This window comes from Sphaerodactylus townsendi, linkage group LG01, assembly GCF_021028975.2.
Source record: "Sphaerodactylus townsendi isolate TG3544 linkage group LG01, MPM_Stown_v2.3, whole genome shotgun sequence".
Lineage (NCBI taxonomy): Eukaryota > Metazoa > Chordata > Lepidosauria > Squamata > Sphaerodactylidae > Sphaerodactylus > Sphaerodactylus townsendi.
In genome coordinates this window covers 84,039,461-84,065,395 of record NC_059425.1, presented here as the reverse complement: position 1 = coordinate 84,065,395, position 25,935 = coordinate 84,039,461, and the positions used below count along the sequence as shown (strand labels likewise).

At 41.2% G+C, this 25,935-nt stretch overlaps 2 protein-coding genes and 1 long non-coding RNA gene across 3 annotated transcripts in view; 2 read left to right on the top strand and 1 right to left on the bottom strand.

Moving 5' to 3' along the window:
* The window catches only part of MTR (5-methyltetrahydrofolate-homocysteine methyltransferase), a 78,859-nt gene extending 72,349 nt beyond the window's left edge, over positions 1 to 6,510 (top strand). Inside the window, 5 exon segments of the mRNA XM_048485678.1 lie at positions 665 to 858; positions 1,560 to 1,760; positions 2,095 to 2,287; positions 3,701 to 3,813; positions 3,960 to 6,510. Coding sequence (XP_048341635.1) covers positions 665 to 858; positions 1,560 to 1,760; positions 2,095 to 2,287; positions 3,701 to 3,813; positions 3,960 to 4,046 — 788 coding nt within the window. The 3' untranslated portion in view covers positions 4,047 to 6,510.
* A 7,427-nt stretch (positions 6,511 to 13,937) lies between these two features.
* LOC125426858 lies at positions 13,938 to 23,416 on the bottom strand. Its single transcript, XR_007243585.1, has 3 exons — positions 23,164 to 23,416; positions 15,596 to 15,846; positions 13,938 to 14,607 (listed from the first exon to the last, which is right to left on the bottom strand). It is a non-coding gene; the product is annotated as an uncharacterized LOC125426858 (long non-coding RNA).
* Positions 23,417 to 23,587: 171 nt separating this feature from the next.
* Positions 23,588 to 25,935, top strand: part of RYR2 (ryanodine receptor 2) — a 464,284-nt gene continuing 461,936 nt past the window's right edge. The window contains exon 1 of the mRNA XM_048485659.1: positions 23,588 to 23,885. Coding sequence (XP_048341616.1) covers positions 23,838 to 23,885 — 48 coding nt within the window. The 5' untranslated portion in view covers positions 23,588 to 23,837. The remainder of the gene's footprint in view (positions 23,886 to 25,935) is intronic.

Here is a 25,935-nt window from a genome sequence, read left to right as displayed (position 1 = left end):
GTGCCACTTGACATGCCTTCAAATTATGTATATTTATGCACAAATTGATAGCAACAATGCATATGGGAGCAATGTTAATTAAATAGATTCATCAGCCAGATTAAAGCTCAGTTAAATCGTTGGTGCAGTTGGGAAGAACGGGAGAGTTATTGAAATAGTGCCTGTAAATAGATGGTCCACAAGCAGATCAAAGCAAAAGATTAATAACAATTAATCTTCTGTGTCTCATGTGCATGCACACCCTGGTTTATCTTGGGCTGAACATGGCAAATGCAGTCTTCTGAGGCATTTGTGAGCATCAGTTCTGGAATATTTAGGCACCTTCACACACTATTCTTCTTCAGTCTTCTGTTGTAAACTAGATGCCTGTACTAAGTTTTACCTACTGTAAAAATTTGCAGCACTATATTACAGCCTCAGGCAAGAGTGTATTGATTCTCATCTGTGTCATTAGTAGACTTCCTGTGCAATCCTAAAAGTGCATTCCTGACAGATGTGAGTGGAGTTGTGAGTAAGCTTTCTTAACATTGCTTTCTGTCATTGTGAAGAGGAAGCATGAATTTAAGGGTATAGGAGGAAAACAATGCTAAAAAAATCATTCTTAAAGGGGGTTTGTTGGAAAGTTGCTTTGAATATTTGTCTTTTCCCCCTCTTCATTTGCCAGGGGAAGAGGCAAAAAAGGTCTATAATGATGCTCAAAGCTTGTTGAAAACTTTGATTGCACAAAAGAAACTTAAAGCCAAGGGTCTTGTTGGATTTTGGCCAGCTCGGAGTATTCAAGATGATATTTATTTATATGCGGATGAGGAAATGCAGTCTCCAGAACCAATAGCTAAATTCCATGGCTTAAGGCAGCAGGTAGAGTGTAAACCAGTTTTTCTTCAATATGTGTTTTGGGATGACCTTCGGATTGTTTAAGGGCTTGCTTACTATGGTGTATACTTGCAAAGGCAACATTCAGTGGAAAATTACCTCTTAATTCCTCCCTTCCCAGTTCTAGTTTCCTTACCACTGACAGCCGTTGAATTGTGTCCTTCAAATGTGGTGCCTTATTTTCTCTTTGGTGCTTAATCTATTTTATTAGTCAGAAAACATCCTTTTAAAATATGTAACATTGTGCGTCTCCATAAATGAGTTAGAAATGGCTTAAATCAGCTTCAATGGGTCAACTAAATTCTTATACTGTAGAGCAACAGTACTAGATGGTTTTGCTACATTCCTATTCTTTTAAAAAATACCTTTCTCCTTGGAATGATCCTGTAGTCTTTACTTCTTATTTAAGTTTTTTATGTGATCCTTAAAGGGAAGCAAATAAAACCTATAACTGGTTTGAGAACAACTGTGCAAATCTTATCAACTTTAAGATGGAAAGCATACTGTACTGCTCTTAAAAGGAAGAAGTACTCTCCTATATTTGAAGAATACCTCCTCTATAAACCTCTGCTTTGAATTTTTGAAAGTGTAAACAGGTAAAATAGAGGAAAAGCAAGTGGCATGTGATTGTACCTAGGCCTGCTGAGAGTCGCTTCTTGTAACAGTGAGTCCATTTGCTGTTGTAGGCTGAGAAAGACCCTGCCGATACAGATCCCTATTACTGCCTGTCGGACTTTATAGCCCCTCTGGAATCCGGAGTTAATGATTATCTGGGTCTGTTTGCTGTGGCATGTTTTGGAGTAGATAAGTTGTGCAAGGAGTATGAGGAACAATGTGATGATTACAATATCATAATGGTGAAAGCACTGGCAGACCGCTTGGCAGAGGTAACCATGATTGTCATTATAAATTTTGGCTGAGAACATGGAATTAAAAAGATAATCATTTAATATTCCAAATGTGCAAATACCAAATGCTTGGTTACTCAGTATGTGTGTATATATATATTGATGTTCTGTCAGCCTGGGGTATTTTTGAAAAGTGCAGGAATAATAATCTTTAATTTTTTGTATGTTTCTTTCAATAAAAACAAACAACTAGAAATGAGAAAGACCCCTGGTTTCTTCAAGGCTGTTATCTATAGTGTACTCTAGTAATGAGTAAGCATAATAATGTCTTAGGCAGACTCACAGTGACTGCTTGCTTTTGGTTTATACCCAGGCATTTGCAGAGGAACTCCATGAAAGGGCTCGAAAAGAATTCTGGGCTTACTGTGGAAATGAACAACTGGATTTTTCAGAATTACGTAGAATCAGATATGAGGGAATCCGTCCAGCTCCTGGTTATCCTTGTCAGCCTGACCACACAGAAAAACTCACTATGTGGAGACTGGCTAATATTGAAGATGAAACAGGTATCTTTGTAGAGATCAGCTGGTTAAGAAATTGTATTTTAAAACATGGTTTTGATAAAAATGAATATTCCAAAGTTTTATTTTTGATAAGTTCAGTATTTCAAAATTAAAGGGGGAAAAAGTAAAAGTAACTTGGGGAAAAAGAATTGTCCCGAGGTCAAGGAAATAAAAGAGGTAAAAGGGAAAAAATATTGTGTCCTTTTCAAAGGGAGATTATATATTGATTTTTTTTTTGCTTTACTGTGACTTATGCCATCTGGTTTAAAAATATCTGCAATCTTTGTATGGCTAATGGTGCTTTGCATACACCCTTGTGTCCCAGATTTTAAATGTGAGGGGGTTTTTTTAGTCTGGGATCTCATCCAATCAATTGGTACAGCCAAGTACTACAATATCCTTACTTATATAAGTGTTTTAATCAATAGACAATACATTCAAGAGCAAATTTTGTCTAGGAATGTGCAATGCCACTATGATGTCATTTGTCATGTTGATAACTAACCCATGGAGTACTGTGTGTTTGTAAAGGGCAAATAATGATATAAAAGTTCTGTAGGACTATCAATTATACACTTGTGAAGTACATCAATCCTTCGTATTGCAAAGTTCCTGACTTTGTGTATAGGGTATGTATGATGGTTCCATATTGGAGGTTCATGGTGATTTCTCTTTCCTGATGAGTGAGAGTCATGTGAAGTGAATAAAATGGTATAAAGGGTTCTAGAAACAGCTATTTGCAGGTCTCATAAACATCCCCTATGTTCTCAAAACCTCTGAAGTCTGGTAATAGTGCTAGTAATTAAAAAGCTGTTTAAAATGGCTGCAGTATCCATGTTGCCCCCCCGCCTCAAATAATTTTTAGTATGAGTAAAAATTACTGTGCTTGGATGTTCTGTTGCCTGATTCTTCATTGAAGCTTCCTAGGTGGTTCAGCTTCTGACATCACTGGGTCATTACCACTGGTATCTTCAGAAGCTTTACATTTCACCCATAGTGCAGCTCTTCACAACACCAGGACTAATTCTTGGACAACCGGGTTAATCCTGGTGCAGTGAGTGCTGGGCTGTTTGTGCTACTCAAAGGACATGAACATCAGAACTGCTGCTGCAGCTCCTGTGTAACAAGGCACTTGTCATCTCTGTGGTTTGGTAGCACACTTCTTCACACTTGCTCAGATGAGCTCACATTATGGAGATGATCAGTCTTGAAATTAACAATAAGATAGGCCAATATGTCACACACCTGGGGAAGCAGAGACAAGGGCACAAAATAAACAGTACCTTGCCTTAGGTCCACCCAGTCAATTCATATCTGAAATGGAACTTGAATGAAGGACATCTTAGTTCATTCTCTTAGCTGTTACATTATGCCAGTTCCTAAGTAACCACAGATGCCTTCTTTTGACATTCTCAGGTATTCAGCTGACTGAATCCTTAGCTATGATGCCTGCTTCTGCAGTGTCTGGTCTCTACTTTTCTAATCCTGAATCCAAATACTTTGCTGTTGGGAAAATACTGAAAGATCAGGTAAACAACACAAAATGGCAGCCTATGAGACTTTTTGCTGGGAATGGTTGGTGAAAGTGACTTTTCTAGATTTTCGAGCATACTGAAAAAATGGAGACTTCAGCAGTGAATGTGCTAAATTAGCTACCCTCATGTTTCTTCTGCAGGTGGAAGATTATGCCTTAAGGAAAAATGTTGCAGTGGCAGAGGTTGAAAAATGGCTGGGACCCATTCTCGGATATGATCCAGAATAACTGTGCATGTAAGAGGTGGGAAGGAACTAGGCAAAATGAGGGCTGGAGTTCAGCAGACAACTCCATGTGGCAGCCACTTGAAAATGATTGCTCATGTTGGCCATCCCCACCATGACAAGCATTTATGGACATGCCCCAGCAAACCTGAAATAAAAATGCTGACAGTAGAAGAAATCTTCAGAATTTGGCTACCATGAGAAATTATTTAAAATGATTTCAATGTAACTATTTCATGTGCACATAGATATTCTTGTAGGTCAGTGAGAACAAATGTATCACTTTGAGTCCTCATTGGAAAACCCTCCTGGTTGGTTTTAGAGCTTTGATTACGGAGACGATTATGCATAAAATATTATCCCTCTCTTGTTAAATATTTCAGCACAATAGTTTTATATTTAAATATGTCCTTAGTGCAGTGCTAATGAAATGGTACACTGAAACCCATACCCGTAATTATGTCCTTGTTATTTTATTGTAACTGAGTTGAGTTCAGTTTGTAACTATTACGAATTAGATGGACTGGACACACACATCCATCCCAAAGAACTGATCTTTAATTGGATTGTGCCAGTGTGTTCAAAGATAAATGCTACAGAATCAGAAAACAATGTAATGGGGACATCAAGTGCCTTGGTTCTGTATTCAGGCACCATCTTCTTAAACAGACTTCCTGCTTGCTCATTCTTGCTCGGCTCTTTGCTCTTGTTAAGGACTCAGAAAAATGACAACCTCCTCATGGTTTTCCTGATCTTTTCCTGTGAGATAATGTGTATGTCCTATTCTTTGTTCCTGTAGAAGAGTGCTCTGTTGCTTATGGAACACACCAATAACTGCCAGGCTATTGGGTGACACATTGTTTTACTTTTTAAGGCTGGGAGTCAGACTAGCTGCTTACATTGGGATAATAATACAGTTCTGTAACCTCTAGGAGGTTTTCGCATCCACTTCTGATGATTGTCTGGATTTCTCTCACTGGAGTCCATGTCTGTTCTAGTTTGAAGGTTATGTTTAGGTAAGTTCTCCATAGAATCTAGGTAAATAAATTCACATAGCCATAAGGAAACATTCAATAGGAATATTTCTTTTCTCCAGGACCAATAAATTAAAAGGTTAAAAATTGGGCAACATTAATAATTCTCCAGATATCTGGTTAATCCATTTATGAACTGAGAAAGGGTTATTAGATCCAATGGAAAAGCTCATAGCAGAGCAGATCTTTCCCTTCCTTTCCCCAGGAAGCCTGGTTTTTCTTGTGAAGATCCTCTCTGCTGGCAGCATACCTTAGCAGAGGGGGATGATTGTTGCTGCAGCACACTGTACTGCACCATATTTTATACATGAGGCTCTCCCAATCCTCAGAGTATTTTCTGGACAGACAGCAGACTGTGTTTAGGATAGAAGATAGATGATGATTAGGAAAAGAGCAGCTCCATCAATTCTGTCCACAAGCTTTTCTGCTGGATCCAAACAAAAAGTCCAGTGACACTTCTTGTAACCATTTTTGATATGTTTGTTTAATCCACACATCATCTGTTCTTCTGGGGCCACATTGCCAAGTGAATAGCTTCTTTAAGTAATGTCTTAGCAACATTATATTCTAAACAGTCATCTGACGGCCCTTTTTGCATTACATAAGCACTTTGGAAGCTATTGCAGCATAGCACCTTCCTTGCCACACAGGTAACTAGAAGCCATGGACCACATGGAGAGAAGTCCATATAATGCATCTCTTTTCATGCCAGTGCTGCTTCCAGTTCTAGGAGAGGTGACATTGGCTGTATTTTTGGATTTCTCCTGGTCTTCTGATGTTACCTGAATAGTTTTTGTGCCAGAAGGTAATAGCAGCTCCCACACTACTTGAGTAATGTTTGAAGCGGGAAACCCCTTCACTGCCTATTTATAACTTGATGTGGGGGTGGTGAGGGGATGTTAAGATTAGAGGACCAGAGAAGGAGCATATGGGAGTGACTGGCAAGACGAACATAGTAGTGAAAGCTCTGGAAAAGTCATCACCCAACTTGAACAGGGAAGAAAAAGAGGGCTGTTCCATTTGACAGGAGATTGAAGCAAAGGAGGGTAATATGCACATATAAACAATGAATAGAAATCTGCATAGTGTCTTCTTGAAGGATAATCTCCTGTTCCCAGGTGGCAAATCCGGTTGCCCTCTGGATTAGCAAAGCTACCCTAGGATGCTATGTTTCTGTGGTGCAATTTGCTCACAGCTGATTATTTAACAAATACACAAAATTACCTGTACAGAATATTATAGACCCTGACAGAGCAGTAGACCTTCTGATAAATGTAAATGTTAAGTAAATTGATGCCACTTTCAAATACATTCATAATCAGCCTGAGATTTATGTAAAGGTCACCATATTCTTCAATTTTTTTGTATTTTACATGGAGATTCAGATTGGAACTCAAAATTTGTCATTAAATTTGGTTTGGTAAAGTAACATTACACCGTTGTCTTATTTCAGTGTAAAGAAATTGAGCTCCAGTTTCCAGAGTAGAGTAGATTATAATAAAAAGCAATTGTACATACTTTGGTTTTGGGGATGGGAATGATGGTCAATGCATGGCAGCTGTGAAAAAGGCAAACTCTATGCTGGGGATAATTAGGAAAAGAATTGATAATAAAACTGCAAGGATTGTCATGCCCTTATATAAAGCAGTGGTGCGACTGCACTTGGAGTACTGTGTTCAATTCTGGTCACCACATCTCAAAAAGGATATTGAAGACAGAGAAAAAGTGCAGAGAAGGGCAACGAGGATGATTGAAGGATTGGAGCACCTTCCTTATGAGGAGAGGCTGAAGTGTTTGGGACTCTTTAGTTTGGAGAGGAAACATCTGAGAAGGGATATGATTGAAGTCTATAAAATTATGCATGGGGTAGAAAATGTTGACAGAGAGAAATTTTTCTCTCTTTCTCACAATACTAGAACCAGGGGGCATACATTGAAAATGCTGGGGGGAAGAATTAGGACTAATAAAAGGAAACATTTCTTCACGCAACGTGTGATTGGTGTTTGGAATATGCTGCCACAGGAGGTGGTGATGGTCACTAACCTGGATAGCTTTAAAGGGGGCTTGGACAGATTTATGGAGGAGAAGTCAATCTATGGCTACGAATCTTGATCCTCCTTGATCTCAGATTGCAAATGCCTTAGCAGACCAGGTGCTCAGGAGCAGCATCAGAAGGCCACTGCTTTCACATCCTGCATGTGAGCTCCCAGAGGCATCTGGTGGGCCACTGCGAGTAGCAGAATGCTGGACTAGATGGACTCTGGTCTGATCCAGCAGGCTCATTCTTATGTTCTTATCGTAAGGTCTAATGTCATTTTGTTTTAAGAATAGACCTGAGATGATGTCAGTTCTTTCATACAATTGTGACCTTGATAGAACAAATATGTAAAAATCCTTCCACAATTTAGGGGAAGGCTGCTTGGCAGGAAGCCCTGAGATAAATGTGGCAGTGATCAAGGGGCTCTTTCAACAAACTGCTCTTTAGATATATGTTGGTATTAATCATACTCTAGTGATAGTTATAAATCTTGCTGCCTTTTAGAAGCACTGTTTCAATATTGTGTCTGCTAAGTTTTTTAGAATTCAGAACATATTTGTCTCATGGGTCTTGATCTCAATACCATAGTAAAACTGTGTCTATTGTGGTAGAAGCCTTTCCCCCTGATATGGTAGTTTTTTGTGTGCAGTGAACATTCGGTATGGATGACTATTGAGTAATCAAAGCCTCCCAGTTGTAGACTCAAGTGAGTGTACAGCTCAGACATAAATTTACCTTCCAAATAGAACTAAGGTATATATCAATCTTTAAGGGCACTTTCACACATTCAGAATAATGCCCTTTCAATCCACTTTCACAATTGTTTGCAAGTAGATTTTGCTATTTTGCACAGTAAAATCCAGCTGCAAAGTGGATTGAAAGTGCATTATTCTGCATGTGCAAAAGTGCTTTTAAGACCCTAGAAGAGCATTCTACAATCATTTGTTCTAAGTCATTCCTTTTGGAGTTTCATCACGAACCAGATAGGCAAACCAGTTCTGTCATACCAGTGTGCCACTGATGCCAACATGACACTGTTGTAACTAGTGTGTAGTCTATGCTTTCCTAGCAGAGACATGACAAGGGGAAAAAACTTGACTCCCCTCGCATTGGAACCAGTGTTTAGAGGGTTATCGGGGATCTGGGGCTATTCTGGTTCCAGGGACCGTCATTACATTCTGAGGGCTGTCATTCCAGGTGCAGATCATTTTATCTGGGCCAAGTACAGTCAATCCACTCTGAAAGCAGTCATTGCAGGCCCAGGGCAGGTTTCTCACAATTTGTTCCACGTATTCATTGTAACTTTAGTGTGCTGTAATGTTTCAATGGACCCTAAGTAAGCCAATTGGCATTTGCTGCTCTCATTAAGTTCAGTGGGCCTTCAGATGACTGGAGAGGGCAGCTTTCACCCATTGGCAATGCCTGGTTATTTACTGAGCTGAGAACAGAAAAAAAATCTTGGACATGGAATTTTACTCAAAGAAAGCTTATTCCCCTGACAGTCTTATACTGGCTGGCAAAATCTATGATTCTGAATGGAGCATGGCAATCTTCTTAACCACCCAGTATAAATAAAATCTTGGCAGCATAGGAATTTGAGGAGGAGCATATCTTCCTAATCAACATCAGAAAAGCCCACCTTTCACATAAGTATCTTGAAGCAAACAGGATCAGTGGGATATGATTTCCTATGTGCATTGCAAGGAATGCAAAGGAAAACCCAGATCTAAAAAGAGACTGTATTTTCTTTAAGATTAGTGAGAACAATTTATGCTGTGATCTTTAACAATACATCAGAAAGGGGTGAAAGATGTAGTTGACTGAGGGATGCTACGGTTGTATATAGGAACAGAGGTTGGTCTTGGAGGTTACTTGTAAATATGCAACAATAACATGGGAACTAAAACAAAGCAGTAGATAATTTTGATGAAGGAACAACTGATGCACCATATCCACAGTGTTTCAGATTCTCCTGTTGCTTTTCAATCTGCCATATACTTCCTTGTTCTCAGCATTATTTTTAGACCTGTCTTCATAAAAACATTGCAATATTTTTCTTGCTCTTTGTTTATCACTTGAGGGTTTCCCAGAGGCTTGTGGCTAGCTGATGTTGGAAAGAGGATGACGACTAGATGAATATTTAATCTGTTCCAGGAGACCTTACTTTTTAACATCAGCTCTAAGGCCTAATATTATTTTTGAGCATTTTGTAGGTGCCAATTCAACAGCATACATTTTAATCCTTACTGCTACAGTTTTTAAAAAAATAAGCAAAAGAAATGCACTCACCAGTATAATGTCTCTCAATGTCTCATTGGCAGTTCTGTGTAATAATAGAAAGCATAAATAGGTGGCCCTTCGGATATTTTGCTCCCAAGGTCGATATCAGCACCTTGAATTGTGCCCAAAAACAAATGGGGAGCCAGTGTGATGTGTTCCCTATGATCCACTTCAGCCAATATTTTGGCTGCAACATTCTGTACCAACTGAAATTTCTGAATGCTTCTGAAGGGCGGTCCTACATAGAACACATCTTTACAAAGCTTGAAAAGCCCAGCAATTTTTAAAAAGTTTATTTCAGTAATTAGGCAAACTAAATTCTAGTTAGGACTTTGGTATACTTACAGTGCAATTAAGCACATGTTTACTCAAATGCAAGTCCTGCTGGGGTCAATGGGCCTTACTCCTTAGTAAGCATGTTCCTGATTGCAGTTTTAAAATGTCACAAAGGCAGAGTCTTCAAAATGAAGATGTTGTGAAATTCTTTTTTTGTACTTAAGATGGTGGTGGAAAGTACTGTGGAGCTCACAGCTGACTCATAGTGATCCTGTATGGTTTTCAAGGCAAGAGAAGTTCAGAGATGGTCATTGCCTGCCTCTGCAGAGCAACCCTGGACTTTCTCTGAGGATTCACTTCCATCTGGGGATTCACTTTCACTTTAGAGCAGATTGGGCAAACCATAGAGAGGCAGCCATCAGGGGATGTCAGAATTCTGTTGATGCAGTTGTGCAATTCTTTTTCTCCAAAGGATATGAATTCATACCTGCGGCCTTAAAAGTCTTAAGTGCAAAGATGACACATCAACTCCTTTACGCAGTTCCCCTTTGGATTGGAGCTTGGAATAAATTTGTAGAGGGAGTCCAATCCAAATTTCTCTACAAGATTTTTGGGATACCCCACTATGTTCCATATGCTGTTCTGTGTCTCCAATCAGGGCAGCACCTGTTGGAAACCAGAGCGTGGATGACTACTTTAAAATTCTGGTCCCATTTTGCTTTAAAACTGAGGCCGAAAGCCTCGCCCAGTTAACCCTCTCTGAACTGCAATCCTCCGAATGGTAGAAATGTATAGAGGCCAAAATAACCTCTCTAGGTCTCTCCTTAGAAGCATTTTTTATGCAATCTGCAAAAGAAATTTGGCTATACCTAAAAAGAAGGCTACTGGAACAGGAATACCAGTTGCTGCTGAGTGCAGCCAGGACATCTTGCTCTCCCTTGCACTTTGGAATCTATCCTGAAATTAGCTTCACAGCTAAATATCCCAACTGTCAGAGCCAGAGCAGAGATGGATCATCACTTGAGCTACATGTAATGCATTCCCCTTTGCCATTCTTAAGGGCCAACAGTTGAATATTCCACTTCAAGATAGAACATGTGCAGATTGTCAGGATACTGTTGAGACCCTCGAGCATATTATGTTTTCTTGCCCGAGGTATGCGTTACCAAGACTCTCCCTACTTGTCCATGGCACTGGTGGGAATGGGTGGGCTCTAGGGAATAAAAAAAGTTGTTTGGAGCATACAAAGACTATTCACCTGCTGAATAATAGCAACGACGGGATAACTGGAAAAACTGCTGAATTTTTATTAGAAGTGCTCAAGTCAAAGACATAATGGAAGCTTGACCACCTCTTCTGTACCAACCTTATGTGCTTTGTCCAGTTTTATGTCCTGTTTTAACACCCACTCTGTCCTGTATTTTGTTTATTTATATGCCTAATAATGGTCAGTTGAAGTTGAAGTCTACTTCAGTAATCTGGAGCAGTAACTTCAAAATTTGGCATAGGAAGCATCCCTTGACACTGCCACCGAGTGATTGTATTGTCTGGCAGGATGAATTTCCACAGCAGTGCTACTTGGTTTCCAAATGTAGTCTACTACTATTCTCCTCCTCTCATTCCTTGACTAGCAAAGTATTTCAGGAGATGGCAGACAGATGTAACCAGTGGATTTGATGTAACCAGTGCAGTTGACAACTACCACCCACCCATTTCCACCAGTGCCATGGACAAAGGACTCTTTGGATCATCCCCCTTCTCTCTTTTTTTGTACCAATGGGCTATACTGAGTTCCTAGCAGACCTAATATATTTTAATAAAGAAGTAAGTACGGATTCATTTCTAAAGAGCAGATGTGTTCAAAAGTTGGATATGAAAGACATCTGAATATGAATATGCGGTGGTCTGTAATGCTCAAATCAGAGAAACATGGAGATGGTTTGTACATTCCGTATATATTCATTGTAATGTTATATGTTAGAAAGACAGACAACAGAAAGGCAAAAGATGTCTTTCTAATCATCCATGGACTATATTCCTTATGTTAACAGCATGATATTACCATGGTACAAATGCTGCCAGAATTATACTTTGAAGTACTTTTCAATTTTAATAGAATGCTAGCAGCTATCACTGTTATTATTGCAGCATCAAAGACCATTTCTATGTAGCTTTACTCAGCAGCAAGCGTGCATTGGATTGCAGCCCAGCACTTAAATTTCTGTATAGCCAGTATTGCCTACTCAGACTTGCCAGGATCTCTAGGAGAGAGGTCTTCCGCATCACACACTGCGTAGTCCTTTTTAACTGGAGATGCTGGGGACTGAACTTGGGATCTTTGACATGCCAAGCAGATGCTCTGCCACTGAGCTGTGACCTCTCCCTGTAGATATATGTATTTAAGAAACATGTTGCAACATAAATTACCTTTGAAACCTTTATAATGCAAGTAAAAGTTGGAAGAACAAAACATAATTAATTTTTCCAGTTAGAGGCTGTGAAGCATGGATATTTTTTAAACATATAATGAAAATCAGTTGCTCTAAAGTGCATCACTTTTGCATACTAGACCTTCAGCTTGCACAGCTGATAAAATCTGTAGGTCTTTACACAATCCCAACAGAGTATGTATCTTTTCCTTGTATTTCTTGAAGTACACTTCAAATCAGAGCGATACCCACTTTGGTCAGAAAGGAACTCCTGTTAATTAGGGTGATTTATTTTCCACTGAAGTGTGAACCATATTCTACTGAGACTGATTGTCTGAAAGATCCTAATTCTATTTAAATTAGACATAATCAATGGATGGAATCGTTTAGAAGAAACACCCCTGATCTATTTTGGTTGACATGGTAATTATTGAGGTTATATAATCTCTATCTTCCATTAAATTGTGTTCCTTCTTTTCCTGCTGAGCATAGTTCTTATTGATTCCTCCCCCCTGCTTTTTCAGCATCAGAGCATAGTATCAGAGTTTGTTGGTTTTTTGTAACCAGCTGTTAGCGTATAGGGGTGTCATCAGGCAGCATCATATTGGGGTCATTCACTTGTTCATTGTCCAATGTGCTAAATCTATCATGATAGGAGATGGGCTGTGGATCAGTTGTAGAATATACAGAAAGTTCCAGGTACAATCCTCAGCCTCTGCAACTAAAATGATCGGGTGTTTGTGATGAAGTAATTCAACCAGGAGGGAGGAAAGTTTTTTTCAGCTTCTCTGATTTTTAGCTTAAATCTAGCAACTAATTGCTCAAAAAGGGGGTCTTTTCCTGGAGAGGAGGCTAACCTGGGCCACCATAACCTTTGTTGGTGGATATACATTATTAGCAGAATTTAGCAGATACCAATAAAGACCCAAATACTAGCAAGTTGCATAGTATAATGGTCTAGCTAAAAGGATAGAGTAACAATAAATACTATATTGTACTGTTACATATTTGCAGCTGTATTGGCACATGGCCAGAACTGACTCTCAATCTGACTCTGAATCTGAGAGAACAAAGAAAGCAAGTTAAGGTTGTAACTTTAGGTATATGTGCTCACAAACATGTAAGCAATAGCTATATAAACTTGGCCTTCAGTTAATAGATCAGCTCATTAGAATGTGACCTCAACATCATGTTTACACACAAACAGATAGTTAACATTTTCATGACTGGTTGAAACAGACACTTGCAAATATCCACAATCGGGCTGCCTGTGTGGTTTGGTGAAGTTTGGGTCATGGGGGCCAAAGTTATGGATCCTCAAATGTGTAGCCCCTATCTCCTATTAGCTCCCATTGGAGTGTTTTTTTCAAAAAGGTGCATATACGAGTAGGTCCAGGAAAATCCCATGATAATGGTGGGGGGAGGAGCTCCAGAAACAGGACTGATCTGTGTTCCATGGTTTGGCAATGAGAGTGCAAGGGAACCTGGATATTTCGGGTGACTATCCCAGGATTAATCGCCAGTGAGGAAATCACCTTAATTGCCTAACCATGACCCTGGGTTTTGCATGCCATTTTTTCCACTGATAAAAATGACCAAGTTTGCCAGCTGTGCAGTCATGGAAGTGACCACAAATTGTAGTGTGAAAATAAACAAAGTTGATTTACCAAGGCATGGCCAATAATTCTGGATAAGGGACTACAAGCTGGATGTTAAGCTTATTAGCACAGTGCTTGAAATGAATATCGAACAGTAACAGCATTGCAGTCTAATGGTAGAGCTAAACTCCCACATATAAGCGAGTTGTTTTGATCAAGATAGTTTTGACTGGTGATGACATTCATGTTGAACATTTCAGCATTCCTACATATAATGCTCAAAGCAGCACACTGGAGGCAGTTTACATCACTACTTGGCCATGTAGTTCTATTGACACCTGAATACCCAATTTTGACAGGAAAAGTTATTAAGTTGGGTTGTGGCAGGTTGCAAAGTGATCATATGAGTGTCATGCATGACCAAAATATTTTTAAGGTGCAATGAAAAACTGTTTATGTGTGGGGGAGAATGACTCCAGAAATCTTAATATTTGCTTTTAAATAATTATTTTGATTACATGTATGTACAAGAAAACATCTGGTTGCCTCACAATCATTGTTATTTGTCAGTAACTGTTTCACAATTTGCAAGTCTAGAGCACTGCATTTGATAGAAAACTGCAATTTATATCCCAGTGACAATTTATTAAATTATAGAGAAGAGCTAGACTTTACAACGCACCTATTCAGTCAGCAGTGAGAGTCAGATAGATGTCTTCTTCCTTGTGGCTCTGTCATCCAATTTGTATAATCAAACATGTTTTTGTTCTTCTGAACACTTAGGGGTAAAACTGTTTTTCGTGGAGTGTCTTGGCACACAGACAATGATTTTCTTTTGGAAATGCAGGCACTCATTGGCAATACAGAACTGTCTGATTTTGGCAGTCCCAGCAAGGAGCAGAAATGGAACCTGGTGATTAATCACATCCCATAAATAATAAACATTAAACAGTCTGCAGTAAGTCTCCAAATGAATAATCATTAAACTGTAACCTGCAGTTTTTTCTGTAATGACATTGAATCATTACGAATGTCAAATATGAAAAATCAATATATGTAGCAGGTAATTTTAACCCTTATGCTTATTGTACTGTAGCTTGCTGATAAAACGATTGCTAAACATCTGTGTGTGCATACTAAGTGCCATCAAGTTGCTTCCAACTCATGGCGACTCTATGAATCAATGTCCTCCAAAATGTCCTACCATTAACAGCCTTGCTCAGTCTTGCAAACTGAGGATCGTGGCTTCCTTGATTGAGTCAGTCCATTTCATGTTCTTTTCTCTTGCTGGCTTTGACCTCTCTTTCTCCTGGCATTAATATATTTTCCAGTGACTCTTGACTTCTCATAATGTAACTGATAGCCCCAGTTTAGTAATTTTAGCTTTTAGGAACAGTTCAGGTTTGATTTGATTTAAAATCCACTTCTTTATCTTTTTTGTGGGCTGTGGTATTCGTAAAACTTTCCTACAACACCACATTTCAAAGAAATCAATGTTTTTTCTGCCACTACATATTCTCCAAAGGTATTAGGTAGTAACTCATGCAATATTCTCAAAGTTTGCAGCCTTCTGGACATCTGTTCAACAGGACAGAATTGTGGCTGGTAGGAATTTCAGAGGCTACTGATGCATCAGTTTAAAATATAGTTTGTTTATGTTAATGTAAAATGTTTACCACATTGTTTTATTAGTAAGCTGGGTATGTCTGCAGCTAATTCCTTGGGAAATTGTCCTCCTGGGCTGGTTCTGTTATGGCCCTGCTTGGCTATGAAGGGCCTGTGGAGCACTGAGATAGCAGGAAAAGGAAAGTAGAAAGTTTAAGAGAGTTATGGAGATGAGGGGAGAAAGAATAGTGTAACAATGAGACTGCAAAGAAGCAGGCAGCTTCATAACTTACGTTCAAATAAATTGGCAAGACCAAGAGTGCGTATTTGCTCCATTCTGATGCAATTCAACAACAGTTTTGATTGTTTCACAGCTGTGTCTCTTTTAGGGTTTGGTAGCTAGGGATCTACTCCCACTTCCTCTTAACCACTATTGCCTTTAGCTTAGAATTCACATGTGGAGGGGATGAACAAGTCCTGTGATGCTTGCACAGCTTGGGGAAGGGAAAGCTTCTCCATGTTCATAGTTCTTCTATCACTGTTGCTGTGAGAGAAGAGAGAACACAAAGGTCACTGGGGTAAATGGTAGCAGGCAAAAGCAATTAACTTAATGAATATAGTGCACGAATGGCCATATGGAAAGGTGCTAAGCAGAATGTGTGGAGCCTGAAGAGGCCTACCAGCAAGAATGGCCAGTCCTCAATGACTGGGTCTGATGGTACAAAACAGCAGCTTTTCCTGTAACTCCTTCCATAACTTCACACTTTTTGGGCTTTTGTGCACTCACCATTTATCTTGCTGCTCTCTGCTTCACAGTGGGGTCTCCTCTCATTTCTTCATTTACATACTAGGAGGTGCCCTGCTGTTTTCCCTGGCCAAGTCACTATTTTCCCTGGCCCCTTGTATTCGGGTCAGAAAGTTGTTCACTGCCTCTTTTTCTTTCAGACATCATTTCAATGATCTGTCACACTGGCTACAGATCAAAAGCCTTAAAATTAAAAATCCTCCAGAAATGCTGGGGGAAACTGCTCCTGCATGGGTGAGGGAGATGTATCGAGCAGAAATGCTGAGTGGAGCAAAACCTACACTTGGGTTCTCTGCTTCCCTGCACAGGCAATGAAACTATTTTGCTTTCGTCCTTCTTGAAAAAAACAGAGCTTTTCTGGTTTGCAGTGTGGTGAGGTCTGAAGAGAGGGGGAAATGTGCACAACTGAGAACCTGATCCAAAGGTAATGTCTGCGTCCCAGAAGAGACCAAGTGTGCACGAACACCCTTTCTTTATATAGTATGTAAGGGCAACAAGGGCCAAGTGCCCCATCATGCAGCTCCATGATTGGCTGAGTTGTTCTCGTCTCCATTACAATTTCTACACTTTCAAATTCTTGGGGTTAGGTCTTTTTTCAGCATTTTCCCCTTCAGCTGAGAGCTCACAGGAAGCTCACTAACTGCATCAATGTCAATAATGTACCAGCACTCAAAGTTTTAGGAGCGAACTTAGTGTAGGGTTTCCTAACCATTTTGAGCTTGCAGGAACTGCTGGAATTCTGACACTGGATGGTGAATACAACTGCAAAATGGCTGCCAGGAGAGGCAGAGCCAACTGCAAAATGTAGCCCTTCAACTCAAAATCTTTAGCATTTCAGGCAGAAATTCTATTTAACAGGGTGTCTCTTAAAATGAGCATATTGTTTTAAAGTATTTCCTTGAATACATCTTATCTTCAATCAATACTTCAATAAAGGCCCCCCAATTTTTCATCCCTGAAAATGAAATTGTGTAAAATACAGAGTATGTGTATGTCCTTAATGACACTTATAACTAAGATTAAATGTGGAGAAATTTGAAAATACTGAAGGTTGGATTGTGGGTTTATACCAAGAATAAAAACATTGGCCGAATCCCCACCGGGAAATTCAATCTAGATCAAACAAAGTTTGAAAATAAACTGCACCTTTTCATCAAGGTTACAATTTCCCCACCGTAGCATGTTTCCATTGAAGACATCTAGGCCTATCTCGCATTCAAGAAATGTAACAACCCCCACTACCATGCGATCGGCTTGGCAGGTCTCTCCTGATTGGCTGTCATGCCATGTTGGGGCGGGACCTTTTTTTCTCCCACAAAAATGTGCTCACATTATGATGTCAGCACGTCTCCCCCCACCCAAGTTTCTGGTTGGTTATCATTCTCTCGTGCTTTTGCAAGAACTCACCGCGCACACTGACTGGTTGTAAGGCATTTGCTCCATGGCGGGAAATTTGAACCAGGATTAGACCCCCGATCCTCCCCTCCAAACTGGATTGAAGTTTTTTTTTGAAAAAGTAGTACTTTCAAGCAAGTTCTGCAAAGATGTGGGGTAAGGGGGAGAGAATAAACGCCAGAACCGGGATGAATCCTTGTTTGTCAATCAGGCAGTGAAGAGTTCTTCCTGAATCCTTGATATTTTGTGTGAGTATCATGTGATTAATTGACAGTGGGGAATTGGCCATTGTTGGTCTTAAAGGTGCCACTGGACTCATTTTTCTGCTGCTTCAGACCAACATGGCTACCCACCTGCATCTATATGGCACACAAGGAAGCCAGTATTATCAGCTTCACCACTCTGAAAGCATCTCTCTTCCCAGAAAGGTGTAGTTGTTAAGAGCGATGAGCTCTAATCTGGAGAACTGGGCTTGATTCCCCATTCCTCCACCTGAGTGAACTGATTTGCTTCCCAGCTCCTACACTTGAAGCCTGCTGAGTGATCTTGGGCTAGTCACAGTTCTCTTTGAACTCTTTCAAACCCACCTATCTCATAAGGTTTATGTTGTGAAAAAAGGAAGAGAAGGAGTTTGTAAGCCACTTTGAGCCTTCTTACAGGAGAGAAAAGTAGGGTAAAAATCCAAACTCTTCTTCTCTACCCATGGAAATCTGCTGAAATGCTTTCCTCAGAGTTTCCTTCAATTCAAAAAACAAACTACATATGGAGACAGAGTAGGGTAACTCAATACTGTGTAACACTTTGAACTGTATATCTATCTCTATCATGACTTAACGCTGGAGGGTTTGAAAAAGTCTGATAAAATCTTATATTTTTAGATAGAATTTTGAGAATATTCAATAATTACAAATAATGAAAGGTTTTATGTTTTCACCTTGATCTAGTGATCATTTTGTCTGTGCAACAGGGTCCTAGAGCAGGATACAAAATGTATGAAGCTACAACACTAATGTGACTTTTAACATTGTATAAATGTGTGTGAGTGAGAGAATTAAAGTTTATAATTCTCTTAGTATATACAAATTAGAAAGCTGAAGCACAAATTGTCATGTCAGAAAAAGAAATATATATGCAAATTACGTTAATTACATAATTTTAAACCTAGTGTACATATTAGTACAGCCATTAGCTTTATGAATACCTGGCCAGGACATCTGTTATATGTATACTGATCCAGGACTAGGTAAGGGGGGTTTCCGGGTTCAAACCTTCCCATTACATGTCCGAAGCTCCGCCCCCCCTGTATTTTAGTGCTTTTTCAGTTTTTGGCCTGCAGGGGGCGCAGTTTTAGGCGAGCAGCACAAACATTTCAGGGATTTTTTGGGAGACGCTCCTGATGATACTGTCCAGGTTTGGTGAGGTTTGGTTCATGGGGTCCAAAGTTATGGACTCCCAAAGGGGGTGCCCCATCCCCCATTGTTTCCAATGGGAGCTAATAGAAGATGGGGCTACACCTTTGAGAGTCCATAACTTTCAACCCCCTGAACCAAACTTCACCAAACCTGGGTAGTATCATCAGGAGAGTCTCCTAAAGATACCCTGAAATTTTGGTGCTGCTAGCCTAACAATTGCATGCCTGACAGCAGGCACCTCCTGAATTTCCCCAGATTCTCCTTTTAAATCCACTCCCTTTGGCATGGATTTAAAGGTCCCCAGTTTAAACATTGAAAGTGATGCTGTTTCAGGGTGGGGGAGAATCCACCCCAAAACAGCATCACTTTCAATGTTGTTTTAACTAGGGACCCCAGATTCTCCCTTTAAAGTGGATTTAAAAGGAGAATCTGGGCTCCCTAGTTTAAACACCATTGAAAGTGATGCTGTTGGGGGGTGGATTCCAGCATCACAGCAGCTGCCCATGAGGGGGGTGGACTCAGATTTTGCACCGGGCTCCATTTCCCCTAGCTATGCCTCTGCCCAGAGGGGAGGGCAGAAGGGACTGCTGGCTGCTGGCTGGGACCCCAGCCTGGGGGGGGGGGCAGGAGAGTCTGCCACCCCTGGCCTCGGAGAGCTGCTTTTATAAGCACTGAGGCCAGGGACGGGGTTTGGGGAGGTGTGTCCACACCCCCAGTGGCAGGTGGGGGTGTGGCCCCACCCTGAACCCACCCCATAAAATATATACCTACGTCCACTGATACTGATGATTTCAGCTATGTTAAAGATTTGTAACTCTTGCCTGCTATGACTTGAATACCCTTGGCTAGCCTGATTGTGTCAGATCTCAGACGCTAATCAGGATCGACCCTGGCAAGTATTTGGATTCTTGATGTGGAGGCAGGCAATGGCAAACCATGAATGTTGCTCGCCTTAAAAACAGGGTCACCATAAATTTAAAAAAGCAAAACTGGAAAGATCTCTAGAACTCACTTCCCTCTTTTGTTTCTGTTTTGGATTATCAGTAGATTGAAGTTAGTCAAGAGACAAGATGGGAAAAGGAAATGGAAAAAATGAAAGCAATAGCTTTCATAGCAGACTCTGAGAATGCAATGGGTGGTGGAAACAAGGAATTGAAAAGAGGAGCCAAGGCTAAAGCAGGGCAAACTAAGGATGAGGAGAACTTGTCTACTATGGGCATGAAGGAAGCAAATATAAAGAAGGAGGGAATCAATAGAGCTGTCAGGTCTGGCACACACAAAGATATACAGCTTCTAGTTGTATTGAAATACTGCAACCAGAAAACCTTAACAGGAAAACAATTGTTATTAACTAAAAATGAGAGACTGAATTTCTCACACTGACTTCAACTAACTAGCCAATTTCAGGTTTCTAAAAAGGTAAAGGTCGTGCCTTGTGAAAGCATTGGATCATTACTGATCCATGAGGTGATGCCACATAAAGATGTTTAGTAGACAGAATATGTTTACAGGATGATTTGCCATTGTCTTCCCAAATCATCTATACTTTACTTCCAGCAAGTTGGGTACTCATTTTACCAACCTCTGAAGGACAGAAGGCTTAGATCAAACTAATATTGGCCATGATTTCTAAGGCATAAATAGCATTCATTTAGTTTTTGGAAAAGGCAGTGATGTGGTGAGGGGGCGCATGGAAGGCAGAGGTGGGATTCAGGGGGTTCCGAAGGTTCTGTAGAACCTGTTGTTAAAATTTAAAATATCACTTTTTTAATACTTAAAATATTTTTTATCAAGTATTAATATTTTTAATACTTAAAATAAAAAGTGATATTAAAATATTTTTAAATACCTTTTAACAGTCATTATTTGAATCCCACCACCATTGGAACCTGTTGTTAAAATGTTTGAATCCCACCACTGAAGGGCTAGAGCCCCACGCGCCACTTGCCACAATCACATGGGGAGCACATTACAGGGCATCCCCCTTCACAACTGAGACCTGCCCCCAAACTCCCTGTGGCATATGTGGGTATTAAAGTCAAACCCAGCTGGCAGGGAGAGGGAGCTCCTTATTTGGGCAGTGACTCTCCCTGATGTCACTGCCCAAATAAGGAGCTCCCTCTGCCTCCTGGGGTTTGACAAAGCCCAGCCAGCCAGGGTGCTTCGGGTTCCCCCTTCACCCTCAGAGGAGGGCAGCAACGGCAGCAGGAGGTTGTCCTGCCCCCGCCCTCAGCCTCCTTGTGATTCATAGAAAATGGTGACTCGCCTATAAGCTGAGGGGGGTTTTCTCAGCCTTTAAACAGGGCTGAAAAACTCGGCTTATACGTGAGTATATATGGTATTCATTACGAGTAGCAATAGGCCCACATGATTTCAGGAAGAGAAAAGTCCTTTCACAACTGGTGGGATTCAGTGGAGGCTTGGATAGGCCTTGGTTGGCCTACTTATTCATTTGTAGCATTCTAAACCTACTGAAGGCTATCTCGTTCAACTTTTACTTGTGTTAGGGTTTCAGTGTTCAAACCATTTGCTTGTGTTAGAATAACAAAAATGATAAAATATTTAGAAAACTACATTATTTTGCTTTTTTAAAAAATTAGAGAACATGCACACACACATGTATGTGTATGTATGTATGTATGTATGTATGTATGTATACACACACACATACACATCATTAAATAAACTATAGAATTGCTTGCTCAACATTTATGTTATTTATGGCATACCCTATTAGACTGGATTATAGCAGGACAATCATAGTGACCTCATACTATTTGCTGAGACATACCTTCTGCTAAAATGAGAATTTTACTCTGTCTAACATTTGGTGTCTGAGAGCCTTTTAACTAGAGACACTAGGGATGAACCTGTAACCTTTTACATGAACTCCCTCATTTAACCAATGACTGCTTTCTCTGACAATTACTACAAACTTGGGAAATATCCTGGATCAAACTAAAATTGGTCATGATTTCTAAGGCATAACCAGCATTCATTTTGTTTTTGGAAAAGGCCCAGAGTTTATTGGAGGAATCTGAACATACCAGTCCATAAAAAGACATCCCACCAAACTCACTTGTTCAGCCTTGTATGTTCTCTAAATGCTCTAGATGCATTTCTTAATTGCTGTCAGAATATGTAAAGAGCGTGTGTGTTATGGAATCTACATGAAATCCCTCCCCCTTCCAGCTATTTTCCTTAGAAGTGGTCAATTTTTTCATTTGTTGCATATATCTATAATGTATACTTTCACCCTAAAGCAGGATGGTTGTGATTTCAGCTTCGGCCTTAGGAAAGCTAGTGTAAAAGACTAGGCTCCGGTATACCAGTTCCTGAGTTCTAACCCTGTGGCAGCTGATATTCATAAAAATTAGCTCCTAGGCCATAATAGTACATCAAAGAAACATACACTGAAATTGAGCAAGCGTGTCATATAGCAAAATACCGTAAGCAAATTTCTGGATTAGTTCAGCAAGTGGGAGGAAGTTTTCATTTTAATGTACAGAGAAGACTCTGCTTTATTTAAGTAGCTATCCAAATGCCAGGTGCTCTGGAGCACTGCTAATTCATTTGTTCTCCATCAGAACCAGTTCCCTTAGTTAGGTTTCTAGTCTGGGAGATCAGAAATGGAACTCTCACAGCAAAGCAATGAATGATTCAACCACTTTTCAGGCATCTCTTGACACTGTTGCTGCTACCAAATTATTAGTAATGTATAATTACTGAGATTGCTTTTGAGATATACGCAACATCTGGAATATATTTTACTACTTCAATCTACATTGGTTCTCCCTGTCTTACACACACTCACACAGACTACATTTGTCCATAGAGCCTGAAATCACCAAATGATCTCAACTTGTAGGATATCTTTGTGGGGAGGAAGGCAGGTGGTAATTTATGGACAAAAATATAAGACAAACTGTTTGGCCGGTCTAAATAGATACAGAGAACCTTGCTCTCCTGGTATCTAACCAAGACTTAAGCGTCAGAGATACTCACGAACAGCGTTAGCTTTGGGGACTACGGTCTCCTTAAGACGTATTCTCCTTTCCCAATCTCAGTGGGTTTAGATAAGATATCAGATCTGCGTTGTAATAGTCCAATGGACAAAAGGCCTAGAATCTGAAAACATCCCACAACTCACTGGCAGGTTCTGTTCCTCCGCGCATGGTTAAAACGACAGCCCTATGACAGATGGGGCTTTCTCTGGTTCGAAGCAGCTGCGAAAGTAGGAAAACCCCACCTGTTGCTGTTCTCCTTGTAACGTGAAGGCACGGGACCCCGTCGGGGTGGGCGAGTGGTCACAATCCCAGCAACCAGTTGCGGCTCTCCCTGTCCCCTAACCGCTTCCTTGGGCTTCCACTCCCTTAACCGTGGGCTGTCTCGCTCTCTGCTTGTGCTTCTCGCCGCCTCCCTCCGCACGTAAACATGCAGTGCTCCGCTGCGCCTGGCGCATCTGTCTTTCCCGCTTCCCCAGGGCTGGGTGTGGAGGGAGAGGCCACACCAGCATCTGTGCGCGCTCGCGCGAGCGGCCGGAGAGTGGCGCTGCTCCTCGGGTTTGAGCTGCTTTGCTTTGCGGAGGGAGCCGGCTGCAGATCACCTGCAGTACTGGGGGAGCCGCCGAGGAGCTCCTCCCCCGCTGCCCCTGTTAATCACAGCGCTCTTTCTGCCCCCCTTGCACGGGGTTGCCAATCTGCTGCAGAGACGGAGCGACACGGTCTCCCAGAACGGCCGGCTCCCGGGTCGCTGGCACTTTCCTCCCTTCTCTAGCGCTCCAGCTCGGCGTGGGTGCATCTCGCTCAGCTGCAGCCGCCTCCTCCGTCTCCGCGGGGGTGCCTCCTTCTCCTCTTTCTGCTGCTGCACCGCCGGCCAACCCGGGCAGCACAGGCAGCAGAGCCCGGGAGGCAACAGAGCGCCATGGCTGAAGTGGGCGAAGGCGAGGACGAGATACAGTTCCTGCGAACTGTAAGCAGCTCGCTTGACTTGCTTCCCCACCGCTCCTCTTACTTTCTCTCCCCCCCTCCCCTCCCCCCCCCCCCTGCGGTGTGGTGTTATTGTTAGCGGCTGGGTGGAAGAGCGGGCTGACGGGCAGACGAGCGCACCGTGGGGCTGCGAGAGAAACCTTGCGCCTGGCGGGAGCCTTGGGGGTTGTGACAGATTTATGTGATGTTTGGGGGCGAGGACCGACCTGCAGGCGGTCGTGGAGGCAAGCTTTGCATGCCTGCCATCCCGAGCAACTGGGAAGCCCCCTCCCTGTCTCCTTCCTCGCCCAGGGGCGGAGGGAGTGGGCTGTGACGGGAACCTGGCGAGGAGTTGCTCTGCGCCCTCAGCTCACCTGCAGGGGAAGGCGGGGGGGGGGGGGGTGTCAGACAGGTCCCAAACAGACGTCTCTCTGAGGCCGCTTCCTTAGCTGAGCTTGTTTTTCGGATGACAAGATGTGACTGAGCATTGTGGGACTTCCAGAAGAAGGGGGTTTCTTTTTTGGTGAAGCCTGGCACCCTTACGCCGTTGCCCGCTTGAAAAACGCTCGCTGGGGAGCACAGACGAGTAGTGGGCGCTTCTGGGTTCGAATGACGGCTGTCGTAGTCGGTGCGTTTGAAGACAGATGCCCAGTGTGGACATGAATGATGATGCCGAGTAGGACGCCTCATTCAGTGGATGGCTATAAACCCTTCCTCCCTGGGTAACTTTGCAGGGATGATGAAATTAATCGTAGTCAGATTTTTTTTTCTCTTCCCCCACCCCCAATTGGTGTAAGGATCCCTGTGCAGAAACTATTACTAAGGGCAGACTGGAATGATTTTACATGCCCTCAGAGTGAGCACCATTTCCTCTCAATTCTCGCTCCCTCCCTTTGATTTGTTCTGGGTACTGCAGATATTCCACCAAGCAGCATTGCTCAGCTTAAAAGCTGCATTTGTATTTCCTCTTCAGGCAAAAAACAAATATGAGGAGGAAAAAGTGGAGACATTTCATGCTTGTCTCGAAGGGACTGTTAGCAATTTGTTGATGTCAGCAACCCTTGTTCTTAGATCTGACATTTTAAATTGCTGAACCAGGAGTTTTCATAAATTTGGTTCTGTGTGCGGATGCTCATCTTCGAATATGTTGTGAAATCATACCTGTCTTTATTGAGATGTCCCAAGTGGCTTTTATGCTCATAATCCAAACAGGTTCTACAATTTATTGTTGCTGGACATATGAAAAAACCATTTATATGGTTTTGGGAGCAATCCACTTCCATACTGGATATTTATAAACACTGGAAATTGAAAGATGTAACATTGGCTGATTTCTCTTTTTTTTTGTCTTTTTGAATGAATGTAACCTGTTTGAGAAATGCTGTCTCTTAGCTGCCGATGTTGGAAGGAATGAGTGGCATGAAACAGTGGGACCATGCTATTTAATCATATTCATTGTGTTTTCAACAATATATATAAACTGAAGATGCTGGTTTGGAAATTTGTTATTTTACTGGTTTCTCTGCAAGGGTTATCTTGCTCAGAAAATACCTGCTTTCTGAATACATGTCTATGTTCCAAAAACATCAATTTTGACATAGCAAATACAAACCTAGAAACTTTTTAAAATTGTTTTTTTTAGATGTTTGCTGGGACTATAGTAATCAAGAACAAATACAAGATTTATGATGAAGAGGCTTTCTCCTTTTTTACTGTTCTGATTGGCCCAAATATTCTCAGAGGTTTATGCAATTGCAATCTTACTGCAGGTTTAAACATTAAGTGAAGACCTTGGTGGTAGTGTTATTGGAATACTTAATAGGGAGAAGTAGTAACAACATGCATGCTAATACCTCTGGACATATACAGTAATCTTCCAGCTACAGTCCTGAAGAGCAAAAGCGCATTATGTAAAACCACTGTACGGGTTATGTGTGTTGGGCTGATAGCAAAGATTTTGGGATTATCTTTCTAAAACCTTTAGAATGTTTCAGTGGTAACATTAATGACCTTGAAGGGAGCAAATATAAGTAGGAGGAAGATTGTCATGTAAA